General features: G+C 39.0%; 1 protein-coding gene across 1 annotated transcript in view; it reads left to right on the top strand.

Moving 5' to 3' along the window:
* Positions 1-10,797, top strand: part of hdac8 (histone deacetylase 8) — a 28,236-nt gene extending 17,439 nt beyond the window's left edge. Inside the window, exons 10-11 of the mRNA XM_036597470.1 lie at positions 1,337-1,442; positions 10,558-10,797. Of these exons, the coding sequence (XP_036453363.1) occupies positions 1,337-1,442; positions 10,558-10,580 (129 nt within the window). The 3' untranslated portion in view covers positions 10,581-10,797. The remainder of the gene's footprint in view (positions 1-1,336; positions 1,443-10,557) is intronic.
* The last annotated feature ends 3,430 nt before the right edge of the window (positions 10,798-14,227 follow it).

Genomic DNA, 14,227 nt, shown 5'->3' with positions numbered 1-14,227 from the left:
GAGTTAATTGAAAACAGAGTTGAGCTGACATACACACAGCTAAGAATCATTCAGCCCACTCTGATGCTGTTGCTAGTCCAGTTCAAAGGCCAAATATTTCTATGATGTAGCAGTCACCACGTTTCAGGTTAGCAGAGCAAAAATGACTGGCTAGCCAGTTTCTCCATTTGAAAAAACGAATTCATTAGTAATTTAGTTGCTATTCCATAATAAGGGAAATTTTAACTTTTTTGTTGGCTGCTTTTCAAAATGAAGAGGTGGATTGCTGTCAAAAAAAAAAGCACAGGCCGTTTGGGATGTGTTTGTGTGTGTGTGTGGTTGTGTGTGTGTGTGTGTGTTTGTGTGTGTGTGTGTTAAAGTAAAAGGGAATGACACAAACTCCCCCAAGCACACCAAAATATCATACAAAATAAGTCATACTTCCTCACTGAGGGATATTTGAAAAACCCAGAGTTTATTTTTCATAGGAACTTTATATCATGTTAAAAGGCTAGTGTTGAAATATACACTCTGATATGTAAATCTCTGTCCCAGTTGGATAAATGTTTGCCCAACTCATCCTGATTGCTTAAATAGTGCCTGCCAATACTGGATTTTGTTATCAGAAACATGTGTACTCTTTTCCTATTACTTCACTGCCTGTATGTGCAATTATAGAATACCGTGCAAAAGTCAGAGAACACCCTTCATTTATTAATTTTTTTCCAATCAAAGCAGACACTAAGTGTAAGTTGTTGGAGATATTTCTCAGAAGACTACGTAATCCACTTGCATTAGAAAAGAGAATGTCAAGGGAAAATGAGTGGGAACAAAAAGAGTTTCCAAAACTGGAGTTAAAAACTGAACTTTGCAGGTGTGGAAAAATATCCCCGCAGATTTCTTTGAAAAACTGGCAGAAATTTCCTGAAAAGAATGGAAGCTGTAATAAAGGCAAAAGGTGGACACTCTAAACACAGAAGAAAATTGAATTATATTTAGGTAATGAGGCTTCTGTGTAATGTTCTGTTGTTTTCTATTTTTTTCCTGATGCTGAAAAATGAATAGCTTATACTCAATGACTGTTTTGGCTGGAAATTAAGTAAACAGAATGTGGCCTATATAGATTGTGGATCTGAGGCAGTTGTTTCAGTGCCAAAGAGTTTAATGGGGATACGCGATGATCTTGATGTTTAACAACACTGTAAAAAAATTTATTCTCAAAACACTCTTCTTGTTGCTTTAGCAAACTGTGTTTATTGACTTAACATGGTGCAAGTTTGTGTTGTTTTTTTTTCCTTCAAACTGCTTGTTTGGGTCTGACTTGTAAACACTGAGGGTTGTTTTATTCCTCATGCAGTTTTTTACGGAATATGGTCCGGATTATTCCCTGGAGATCAGCCCGAGCTGCCGACCCGACCGCAACGAGAGCCAGCAACTGGAGAGGGTCATCAGCACCATCAAAGGTAATCGCCATGATAACAACCAGGACTGCACCACGCAAAGGTGTAATAAACTTACCATGCACCCTTGCTTCATACTCCAGCACTATGCCATTTACGCCATCACAGATGGAATTACTTTAGCCTGTTCAAAGGATCTGGTTATAATGTCCAGAGCATTGGTCTGTTTATTTAGACAGTCATTGATGATTGGTTGGATGGCGTACTGCCACTTTTCCATGTGACTTTCATTCAGCCAGCTGTTTTTTCAGATTTAAAATTCCTCACTTTCATTGTGGTCTCCTGGGAATCCCCCTAAACTAACCCTGGCAAGCCTTCTGCCACTACCATCAGCACCAAACTGCTGTTCTACAGTCAGAAAAACAAGGGAAAATATCTGTGTTTGATGTCCCTAGTAATCAGTAAGTAAATAAACAAGGCTTTGGGAGGAACCTGAATATACCTCCAGAGAGAGCAGGGAATGTGAACAAACCAAACCAGATCTACTCACATACATGTACCCATGCTTTCTTTTGTATTCTTTGTATTCTTTCTGATGTAAATTAACTTGTGTCTGATGTTGGAACAGAGCTGTTGTATGTAGCTCTTGGAGTTGCACAATATATATTCTTATTAATAATTATCCCAATATTGGCCTTTGCAATACTGATGATAGTGCAGAAAGCTGCAATCTATAATGAGCCCTCTAACCAATCAGTGTTTTTTACCACATCCTGTGAGCATCTTTACCAATCACAGTTCAAGATGAGCATTTCTCTGGGTGTTTTGGTGAGTCAAGGTATTCACGTAATCCAACAGAAGTCAGTTATGTTAGAAAATATGCAGGCCAGCAGGAGTGTAATGATACACTCAGCCCACAGTTGGATTCACAGTACTGAGTTCATAATTCAGTACTTTGTTACACAGCAGAGCTGGGAGGCAGGAGTGCTGGAATGAGGTGTTAATTGGTCAATTGGTGGTGACTGATAGTTTGCATACTTTGGTGTTCAAACAAAGAAGCTGCATTAGATGGCATAATTGATAGAAAGCCCATTCTTCACAATGCATTGTCAAAGTATTGCATTGTCATATCACAGGGTCACAGTGCATTGTTACATCCAGGCCAGTCTTAACCATGTTTCATTATTGACTTATTAATGCATTTTTATTATACAGTCATTAGTTAAAATTTTAACACCCCTGGTCACATTACATATTTTGTTTATTTGAAGTGAAAACAAATTACTGTACCCTCTACAGCAGTGGTGAGATCTGGAGATCTGTTTTACTGCAGAGTTTAGTTTCAACCTACATCTAACATGTTGCCCCCTCTCTTTTCTGATACTAATGCATTTGATGCCACCATTCAAGGACTTCTGAAGAAGTTAATAAGCGGATGTGTTAATTTATTTTCACTTAGAAAATTAACGAAACATAATTTGACCCAAAATTTTGCATACATGCTATAGTCTGTACAGTGAGTCTTACATATGGTCATTTTGAAAACTATTAATTCACCTAACTTTCCATTATAACAATCTTATGACAAAGAGTACAGAGTATAGAAATTGCTTACCAGATTGTTAGTGAAAACTGTCAATAAAATAAAAACTAGCATCTAAATCAAAACTAATGTCCACCTGTAAACACTATTACAGAGAAAAAAAAATTGTAGGGTGTTATGAAGGGTGGTCTAGAAGTGGATAACTTCGTTGTCAAACTTCAAAGGGCGCAGCGAGGTCTTTGAGTAATGTAATGTTAATTTGTTTACACTATTTTCCATCTGCTAGCTAGGTCTCCCCTCAGTCACGCTGTTACCAACCTGGGAGGGTGAAGGTTACCACATACTTTCTCAGCAACATGAATTAAATCACTGATTATGCAACGTCATTAAGCAACAAAACACATTTGAAGGAGAACGCTAACTGCTAAATCTATTATGCTAGCTAAGAGATTCCTGCATTAACTACCATTGCGCTGGGTGATTGGGGAAAAGGAGGGCCCTCCTGTTAACCCAGAAAGAGCGAGCAGCTTAGCTACAACTGTATTACAAGGCATATCGCAATATAATCACTAGTGTTTTTTTCCATATGTGGCAGCCCTCGTACCTACACTACCAGTCAAAAAGTGGGGCAAACCTATTCATAGAAGGGTTGTCCTTATTTTGATTATTTTTCACCTTTCACCATATTAGCGAAGGCATCACAGCCATGAAATGACGTAGAATTACACAGTCACCAAAAAAGTTTAAAAATTCAAAATATCTTATTGCCTTAATGCAGTTTTGCACACTCTTGGCACTCTCTTAAGCAGCTTCATGGGGAGTCACCTGAGATGCTTTTCCAACAGGAATGAAGAAGATACATACATGCTGTGACCTTGCTGTTGCTGTATTTGTCTTTGAAACAAATTCCATTTGTATTTGAGCATAAGCCTTTAGTTCAAAAATATTTTCTTATGAAAAATGCATATTCAATTAGGTGTGTCCAAACTTTTGACACGATGGAGGTACTTTTTATGTGTGAGAGAATCTGTCCATGATATTAAGAATGTATTTGATGTGTTAAACTGACCTGGGTTTCACCCATTGCCCCATGTTTCACTTACACTGTGAAGTGAGCGAGGAATGTGTGTTAGAACCTTTGGTCTCTTGTGGAAAGCAGTGTGTGTTTGTGTTCATGTGTGCTTGTTTGTGTGATTGTTAACAAATAACATCACTGTGGTCTCTTGCCTTCACCACTTCACTCCCTTTGGGACTGGTGTGACCTGAACGAAACCCCCTCTTGTCTCTTTTCGGGCTCAGGTTTTGGGGGTTTTAGTTCAAATGTCTGAAACTGAAAATGAAAACTTGTCCAGAGCCATAAAGTTTCAGTACTCATAGTATCATCTGCTCCACCTTGAATTCAGATGTCTTTGAATATTATATAATCTTTCCATGTGTGAATTTCTCTGTCAGCTCACTTCTGGCTAATGTTCACCCACACTCTGAGGAGAAGCCTTAGATCTTAGCTTTTAATGTAAAGGTCATACAGAGGTCACAGGCTCATCTCTTTCAGGAAGGATTTGAAATCTGGTATCAGTTGTGTCACTGGCACCTTTAAGACATCAACTGACCAACTATCCAGGCAGTTTCCTGCCTGACCTCTGTCCTAACCTGAGCTTTCTTCAGTATGCACACATACAAGTATGTTTTGGTCTAAGTTTTTTAGAATTTTGACCAAAATATAAAATATGCATTAATGCATTATGTTGTATCAATCTAAAGGTATTAACTGAATTGATTTTGAAATATTAGGACATCTTAGAACAAATTATGCTAATATTTAATGAAGTATGCAAAAAAAGCAGGCTTTAATTAAAAAAGAATTATTAAAAATTTAATAAATATATCCCATACTATATTCCACTACTGTGTACATAGTTTCTCTAAATTATGCCAGAATACTCAAATTGAATCATGGTAAAATTTTCCAACTTCATGATGTGTTATCTTCTAAAGAATTAAAATCAAATCATTTTCAGCTTGGTTTCCCCCATTCACATTGTTACCAACCTGGGAGGGTGAAGGCTACCACATACTTTCTCAGCAACATATGCATTAAGTCACTACATCTTTTTCAAACTGCCACTTATGCAACATCATTGGACAGCAAAACACGCTTGGAGGAGAACACTAACTGCTAAATCCGTTGCATTGACTAGCAATTCCTGCGTTCACTAGCATTACGCTGGGTGATGGAGGAGAAGGAGGGCCCTCCTGCTAACCCAGAGAGAGCGAGGACCCTGGCCATGAATGTGGCATCACCAGGGATCAAACTCTCAATGATAGGGCTAACAATTAGAAAACAGCGCCGCCCAGGAGTCTTTTTTTGCAATATCCTACTGTTGTGCTAATTTAGTATTGAAAACTTAACAGAAGACAATGACTCCAATGAGTCCAATTTGAAATTACACCTCAGTTTCTGACAAAATATTCACTATAATACTACAAAACAAAAAGTAAACTAAACTCTTTCTTTTTGGGAAAATAAAAACATTACTTAAATTCTTAATACTAAACTAAACTGGAACTGAAGACTAAAATAAACTAAATAAAAATAATAAAAACTAATAAAAATTTCCTAAGCTATAAGAACCCTATTGTGTACATCAGGAGTATTCGGTTCTGGTCCTGGAAGGCTGGTCTCCCGCACAGTTTGAGGATTTTCCCTGGTGTGTATTGCATGGTGGAGGTTCTGGGTCAGGGGTGCATTCTCAGTCAGTCTTTATCCATTATTTGCAAGAAAACTGCATTCACATCGGTAAAAAGGGCAGTTTCAATCAGTGCTGCCTTTGAATATTTTTAGTACCCATGTGGTATGTGTAGCATGTAGCGTGTATGCACCCTCTCTGCCATACCACCAGAGGCTAATTAAAAAGGGCTTAGGGTGCAGACTGCCCAGCCTCGTTTTGAGATGCCTCCCCCTAGCCTTAGGAATGTTATGTTGTAGGTGAGCCATAAGAACAGGTCCAGAGTCAGTGTCCTCTTACTGTGTGTAGAGGTCACTGGTGGGCAGTAGAGAGAGAAATCCTGATCTTGGGTCAGTTTGCGGATAGGTCCCTGCCATGTAAGCATTTTCTTTCTTCGGTCAGATGCAGTTATGTGTTCTATTTAGATGTTTTGTGGCTGCTTTGAAATAACCAGGGTGTCTGTAAAAACATACAGGATTTTAAGGATTGCTGTGTTGGAGGTGGCTATTTGCATAGCTTTAAATACAGCATAAACATGTGGTAAATGACATTCTGTTATATACAAAGCCTTTATTTGATGCCTATTTTAATTTGGTGATATTTTTCAGTTTATGGGGCCTCTTTTGTGGCACAAATACTGTATTTGCTGGTTTATGTGTGGGCACATGAACACCTAGCAACAGCGTGAGCGATTTTGAGTGGGAGGCTGGGAGACTGCCCATGAGATAGCACGGTTTAATCGCTGACATGTTGTAACTCTGTCAAACATCATATATGCCCTCAGCTGGCACCAAATGAGCCCAAAGCACTTTCTCACACAGCATCAGCTTCTCCTGTGCCAGGCGAACAGGATGTGGTGCAACAGCTGGCCACTGTGTGCCCGCTACAGTAGGCTGGAAGAGTCGCGTGCCTGTCGTTGACTATCCCCACCCATGGAAACCGCAGACAAATCTGGGAGCTTTTCTAAAGACTAGTGGGCTGCTTCTTGACAAGGCTATGCTTGGCAAGACAGAGGTATCCACTGTGCTGGAGGGAGAACAGGCGTTTTACAAAAAGGATTGGTTGGTTTACACTCTTAAAGGTGCCAAAAGGGGTTATTTAGACCGATGCCATAGAACAGTGGTTCCTAACCACCGGGCCATGGATAGTTTGATACTGGGCCGCAGCTATGAATCAATGAGTGGGGATGGGAGGGTGCTTAGTAGCCCACCTGCTGAATAATACTACTTTATTATTATTGTTATGTTTTTTTATTGGACTTCTGGTCCATCAACGCCATTGTGGGCTGTGGCTCAGTACCACTATGTTTAAAAAAGGTTGGGAGCCCTTTTTCAACATCCAGAAGAATGATATTTGTAAATATGTGTAAAAGTCTAATTGGCTGCCTTGCAGTGTGCCTCATTTAAAAAAAGACTGGTCTGAAACATTTCTTATAACTTCACTATAAATGAGTGGAGCTGAACTGAAAGGGCAGATGTATGTAAATGTGTTGGTTTTCATGACATCACAAAAACAGCAAATTCAAAACAGGCTGTTTTTGCAGCATTGTTTCCACATATGGACTTTGAGGGCTGGGGACTGAATAGTTTTGAAACTTTAGAAATGTTTATCTACTGCATCAAACAGAAATTCAGATTTCCATAATATGAGCCCTTTTTTTCTAAAGATGTGTAATTTTAATAAACCATTTCAAAGTTTTAAGAACCTCCACATAATGCAAATGTTCTATAACTCCATGAGCCATATGGCCAAACCAAGAAACATTTAGGAACCTTTAGTTTTAGGAGTTTAGTGCACGTAATGAAATCATGGAGCAATTTAAAAAAAGAGGGACAACTGGTTTGATGTAAGAAGCTTTGTATTAGTTGTTGGGATGTGTCTGCAGTGTTCACCACCATGTTCTGTATCATACCATCTGACTATCCTCTCATTGCTTTCTCGAAAGACTACAAGATCCTTTTTTGGTGTTGTTTAAAGCCCTTTGCATGTGCTGCCAACATCTACAGCTTACATCAGCTGAATCATATTTTAATTAGAAATCCACCGTGGCAACATTTGATGTGTTGTTTGTTTGTTATCTTATTTATGCAGTCTTCGCCTACACTGGATTTACAAGTGGGGTAGGCAGGGGACATTATTTTTTTCCCACCTGTATTCTGAGAAACCTCGCCTCCTGTGATGAAATTAGTTCATACTCACAGTCACACTTTGCTAAGATTGGCTAGTAGTTCACATTTGTGTAGCCAAGAATATGGCAGTATATCTACTTGAAGAACTGCAATTGATTAAGGCAGGTAATAAATGGCAAGGCCTGCAGTTGCTGCGCATTACTGGCGTTTCCAAGCACATCTGGGGAACATTTACAAGATCCTGAGCGCTGCATTCGACTATATGAGAGGGGGGAGAAAGAGAGAGAACAAAAAGTGTCTAAACAGCCCACATGGTCGCTTTCGCTGACCCTGATTAGCGTATTCTACAGCAATTTAGATCCCTCTTGGCTTCAGCCTCACATAATCTGATAGGCCTACAGCAGAGCTGTCTAATTAAGACACTATGCGCTGCAAAGAGACAGGAAATGATGCGCCAGTAAAAGCTGAGACCATTCACTCTTTCTTGTACTTTAAATTGAAATTGCATGCAGCCTGTCGCCATTGTGGAACAGCATATGGCGACATGAGTAGAAGTGGCTAAGGCATCCTAAAAAGTTAATGCTGGTTTTACATCAGTGAAAGGTCCAAAACAAATATGCATTGATTGTACCTTGATGAACGAAAAATGTACCTGCACAGAACCTTTGTTTCTAACAGTGTATATGCTATATCAAAATTGAAGAAAGCCCTAAAAGAGAGGAAGCCCCTGTACAGAGAGTTTTGTTGGCTCTAATCGTTCAGTGTGGAACTCTCAATCAGAGAGCCTGGTCAGGAAAAGTTTGCTTTTTTTTAGCTGGTTGTTGCTCAGGCACTTCTCAGCTAAAAGCCCCGATGAACTGTCTAATGTAACACACAGACTGATAAAAGCGTGAGTGTTACCACACATTAAAAAGCAATGTTTCACCAGAGCTGAAGGAATTTACAGTTTCATATGTAACTAATATTGTCATGCAGCCTCAAACAGCTGCCCTAAAAATTTACACAAAGACGGATGACGTGAGTAATATGGAACAGAACATGCCATTCGTTTATGCTGTTCCACAGTTAGAATTGCACGGTCACACATGGAAACATTTCCCTTTTTAACAGGGGACCTAAACCTTCCAAAGTGACTTTAGCTTCAAATCAGCTTCGTTAGCTGCTTTTGATTGTTTTGACAGCCCTAATGTTATCAAAACACCATCTGGCCTGGACAAAAAGGATGTCCTCTTTTAACACATGTTAAGTGTTTGCATGTTAAGGGGGGACAATGTCATGCAAATCACCAGTGGAGGTTAGAGTGATGTGAATTTACATGCAGTGATATTTGCATGTTTTTTTGCTTCCTTAGGAAACGTGACCACCTTGCTATTTGCATTGTGATGAGGTGTGAGGTTTGTTTTGAAATCATGTCAGAAAGACCACCTTATGTCCACTTTATACACTTCTAAATGTAGCTAAATTTGACTAAAATTAACCAGATTTTCTTTGCAACTAACACCATACTTTTAAAAATAAAGGTTCCTACATGGTTCTTAGCTTGGATGTACAGGGTAACTGGTATATCTTTATATTATATGGGGCTTCTTTAAAATTTGAAAAAGGTTATTCATACTTGCATTTACAAAACTAGTTTTTTAAAGAACCGTCTACTGCAAGGTTCTTTTAAGACCAAAAGTGGTTCTCCTAGGACATCACTGCAAAAAATAACTTTGAGAATTTGATCACAGTGCTGTGTAGAAGACAGAGACCACCCTTCATTTATTTAATTTCTAGCCAAAATGGCCATGAAGTTCAAGTTATTCATTTTTCAGGATGTATTTCTGAGGAGATTAGGTATAAGATAACCCACTTGCATAAGGGGAAAATCAAAGGAAAACAATTGAACACCAAAACTGTCACCATCAGATAAACAGTACTTAAAGCTTTCATCTTTGAGAGAGAGGAGAAAATCAAGCTCCACTCTCGCTTCAGATCTGAAAAAATCCACAGCTGTTTTTGTCCTTCTACAACAAGTCTGAAAGAATGTGTAGACAAAAACGAAGAAGATTTGCAAATCAAACAAAGATGCTGCTGGTGTTCTCAGAACAATGGACTGACTGGGATTGTGAGAAGCAGAAAGTGCAACCAACTTCTAAGACTGAACTTCAGAGGTGTGGAAAAATATCTTTGTAGAACTGAAAGCAAGACTCTTGAAATGAATGGAACCTGAAATAAAAGCAAAGGGTGAACACAATAAATACTGAACAAATTAACATCACATTTAGTTGTTAAGGCTTCTGTGTAATATTCTGTTTTCTCCTTTTTGATGCTGAGAAATTAATAACTTGTACTAAATGGCTGTTTTGACTGGCCTCTGACTTTAGCGCAGTACTGTATATCTTTCAAAAAGCTGATAGTTTTATTATAACATGTCATTCTTTTCTTCAACATAGAATGTCAGGTTAAACCGAAGTCAAATTTATCCCCTGATTGTGAACTTGTGTGATTCAGAGCTAAAGGGTTAAAGGCTCTGACCAATACCATTACCACACTGACCATAATAAGAGATTTCCTGGGTTAGCAAAAGGAAATGTTTGGACTGATGTTTGACAAACATGTTTAAGTTGAGGTGTAGTAGGAGTGTGTGTATGAGAGAGAGAGAGTTTCTAAATACTCTGTCTGTGTTGGTGTGTTATCTTCATAAATTTTGATGTAAATGTGTTGTTTCTTTTAATGATTCATGTTCTCCTCTCTTTTCTCCTCTGTCTCTTTCTCCTCCTATCGCTGCTTGTTTACAGGGAATCTGAAGAATGTGGTTTAGGAGTGGGCTCTAAGCTCATGTTTCCAAATCAGACCCTGCGCTCCTAATGAAGACAGTATGTGGGAGCCATCGCCAGAGGGGAGCTTTGGAAAACATTACTTGAATGTTTCCAAGGATTTTTTTTTCTTAATGGGAAAGCGAGTGGGCCAGTGTTACCCCATTTGATAGTTTCTAGTCAAAGGGGGTCAGAGGGTGAAAACTCAAAAGGGTTTTTATTATTGTTCCCCTCCACGGCCCTTTTAGACAGAAAATGAAGACTAAATCTTCCTCAACTAGACTACGATATTTTTAAATGTTTGTACTTGGTTATTTTAACCACTGTGTAGTCTTTGTTTTGATGGTGGTCTCTTGTTTTGATCATAGATACACTTGAGAAATGCAGTTAAACATGCAGTACATGTTTAGTGTATGGCTCTGTCGTCAAGGATATGACCCCGTTTCTGACACGGCATGCAGCTCCACGTTCCCTGGTGAAATCCAGTCACTGTCATACTGGGACTGTCAATATGCACTCACACACACACTCTCCAAACGTTCTAACCACCCAAACATGCTCACAGAAACCGGAATAGACATAGAAGAAAGAATGAAAAGGGCAGGAGAGTGAAGAGATCTCTGTGAGTGGGGGTTAACACAACAGGCTCCTTTTCTGTGACTAATAATAAATACTATAACCATTTATTTCATCCCTTCTTTAAGTTTGTTTACCACGAATTTAAAGGCTTTGGACAGACTTTGGACAGCATTACTACTCACAATCCAACCTGACCCACCACCGTCCGGTTCCCGCTTTGCCTGCATTAACCCGTGTCCTTTTACATGATGCACACCATGAATTTGAGAAGAGGAAAAATGACACAAAGAGAAATTCATTGGGGCAGAATGACCAAATAACAGTTTTAACTGAAACCACCACCTGGTGGAAGAAACAGTTCTGTATGTCTTTTTATTATTGCTTTCTGGCCTCTATTAATTTTCTGTGTGAACTTTGACATTTCAGTGTAAATATTGCTTTGTTAATAAAATCCAAAAGCCAACCCGTGTGGTTCTCTCTTGTTCCCTTTGCTGTCCCCTGAACAGTCCAGAGGTTTTTTGCCATATGTGGAGCAGCAGTGCTGTGATCTTTATAGTCCTCTCAGTGCCTGTGGTTTCTCTCAGTGCCACTGCAAGTGTGATTCATTAAGTGCTTTATTAGCGTTGAGAGATGGGGCTTACACCATTTCAATCCCATAAACGGATCAATGCTGCCAAGGGAAGACCGTAAAACGTGTGAATTAAAGACGAAAGACATGACCAAGTTTACGAAGCCACACTGATTAAAAACCCACACTGCATGGCTTCTATTCTGTATTTCCACATTCATATTCACGACTCAGGATTGAAAGAAATTAGATAACTTTATTCATTCAGTCCTGAAGAAAACAGGTCATCTTTGACCAGCACACCTTTTATGGTTGTCTACTGCAAAACACTAAGGGCCGGCTTAATGGACATGCATTAACCTAGTCTTGGACTAAATTGAAATGCCTATTGTGTTTCAGCATAAAAATCCCCTTTAGTGTGGACTTAAATGTAGGCTTTTTCTGGGTCTTAGAAACTAACTTTACACTTTTATGGTTTTATATAGTTAAAAATACGTTCTATGATGTAACAATAACAAAATCCATTTAGTGCTATGTAGAAAATTTTAAGAGGTTCTTTCAAGAACCATGTAACCATGCAAAGTAGTATTTATGCATTCAAATTGTTCTTTGAGTCTGCACAGTTCTACCATTGCCAGATTCACTTTTTTAGAGGTTTAGATGTTCAGTTTTACCATACACTCCACCAGACACTGCACATCACACCTTACAATTGTTAGTCAATTAACAATTAGTCCATTTTTTTTCTTTCTTTGTCCAGGTTATTCATTTTTCAGTATCAGGAAAAAAGTAGAAAACATATTTAACAGAACATTACACAGTAGCCTCAACAACTAAATATACTATATACTATATTGTAGCATATAGTATAATATACTGTATACTAAATATAACATAACATTTTTCAGTACTTGTGTGTCCACACTTTCCTTTATTGCAGCTTCAAAAAAAATATAGTTTCAGTTTTTCATACAAATCTGCAGGGATATTTTTCCACTCCTCCAAGTTCAACTTGGAAACTGGGTACATGTTCTGCTTCTCACCATCCAAGTAATCCCAACTCATCAGTCCATAAAACTTTACTCCACATCTCAGATGTCCAGATTTGGTGTTTCAGAAGAAATTTTGTCTATTTTCTTTTATCAGTAACACAGACAGTGACATTTTCTCAGTTGGGAAGAAAGTGTGGAGCTTGATTTTCTCCTCTCACTCAAAGATGAAGGCTAACGGTCGTTACCTACTGGTTATCTGATAGAGGGCAGTTGTGGTGGTCTACCAGGTCCTGCACGTTTGTTAGGAGTCCCATTTTCTCTGATTCTTTTAACAATTTTATTTATTTATTTTTTACTTAAATTATTCTGCCTATTTTCCTCCAGCTTTCTCCTTCCTTATGCAAGTGGATAATCTATCTATTCTCCTCAGAAATATCACCTTGTGTGAATGTTAGGTTCTGTTTGAAGGGGAACATAATGTCAGAGACTCTTAGGGAGCAGCTTTTGTTGAGAGGACACTGGTTGTTTTTAAGACTGGAAGGATGGAAGGGTCTAAGTGGCAGTAGAGTGCACAAAAGAGAGAACAAATTAAATACTGATAGACTTGACATTAAACTTAGCGCTGGAGGCTTTTTGTGTTAAATATATTTCCTGCTTTTTGACACCTGAGAAGTGAAAAACATGTACTTATGACCATTTTGTGTGGAAATTAAATAAATGAAAGGGTGGTCTGACTTTCTGCACAGCTGTAAACATGGCTGATACATAGTATTCTTACAATTTAGGCTTTTGACAAGATGTCAACATTTATTTAAAATAAATACTTCATTGTTGCTTTTAGAGTGCAGAGGAGTGTGTGTTGTTTATATGCTGCCGTAAAATGAAAAGAGGGAACTTCCCATTGACATGACCAAGACTGAGTTTGCATTGTTTGCCTTTGGTTTTAAACGCGCGCGCGCACACACACAAAATCGTGCGCACCTGCTCGTCATGTTCCTCTGTTGACTTCTCAACGTATTTTATGCAAAGCGTTCATCTGGCCTCTCTGAAGCGGCGCCCTGTTTGACCTGCACCAGCCCTCCACACTGTCCACCATATAGTTATACACCCTGCCTCCGTCAGTCAGGCCCAGGCAAGGAGGACGTGGCTGCTTTCATTGTTATTCAGGGATTTTCTCCCAGCATGGTGTACACAGCAGTAATGCACTCCTAGTTAGTTTTTTCCTTTACATCCAAACGGTAAATCAGAAACCGTTTCCCTCATTTGCATGTCGTTCCCCAGAGAGCTGAAGGAAATCCCTGCTCTTCCAGCCGCCGGTCTTGCCTGATCTACATGCGAAGTGTGCTGATGAATGACTGGGCAACAGATGCAGCCTGTTAACAGAGGCGGGAGCACCAACAGCCAGCCTTTCACTGACAATACGGAGATAAATGACCTAAACGTAAACCAGCAGGCTTTACATGACAACAAATAAGGGTTTTTGGCGGACTTTCAGTCAAAACTGGGTGGATTT

This window comes from Colossoma macropomum, unplaced genomic scaffold (genome assembly GCF_904425465.1).
Source record: "Colossoma macropomum unplaced genomic scaffold, Colossoma_macropomum, whole genome shotgun sequence".
Lineage (NCBI taxonomy): Eukaryota > Metazoa > Chordata > Actinopteri > Characiformes > Serrasalmidae > Colossoma > Colossoma macropomum.
The sequence above is the reverse complement of the archived record's forward strand: the minus strand, read 5'-3'. Positions and strand labels throughout refer to the sequence as shown.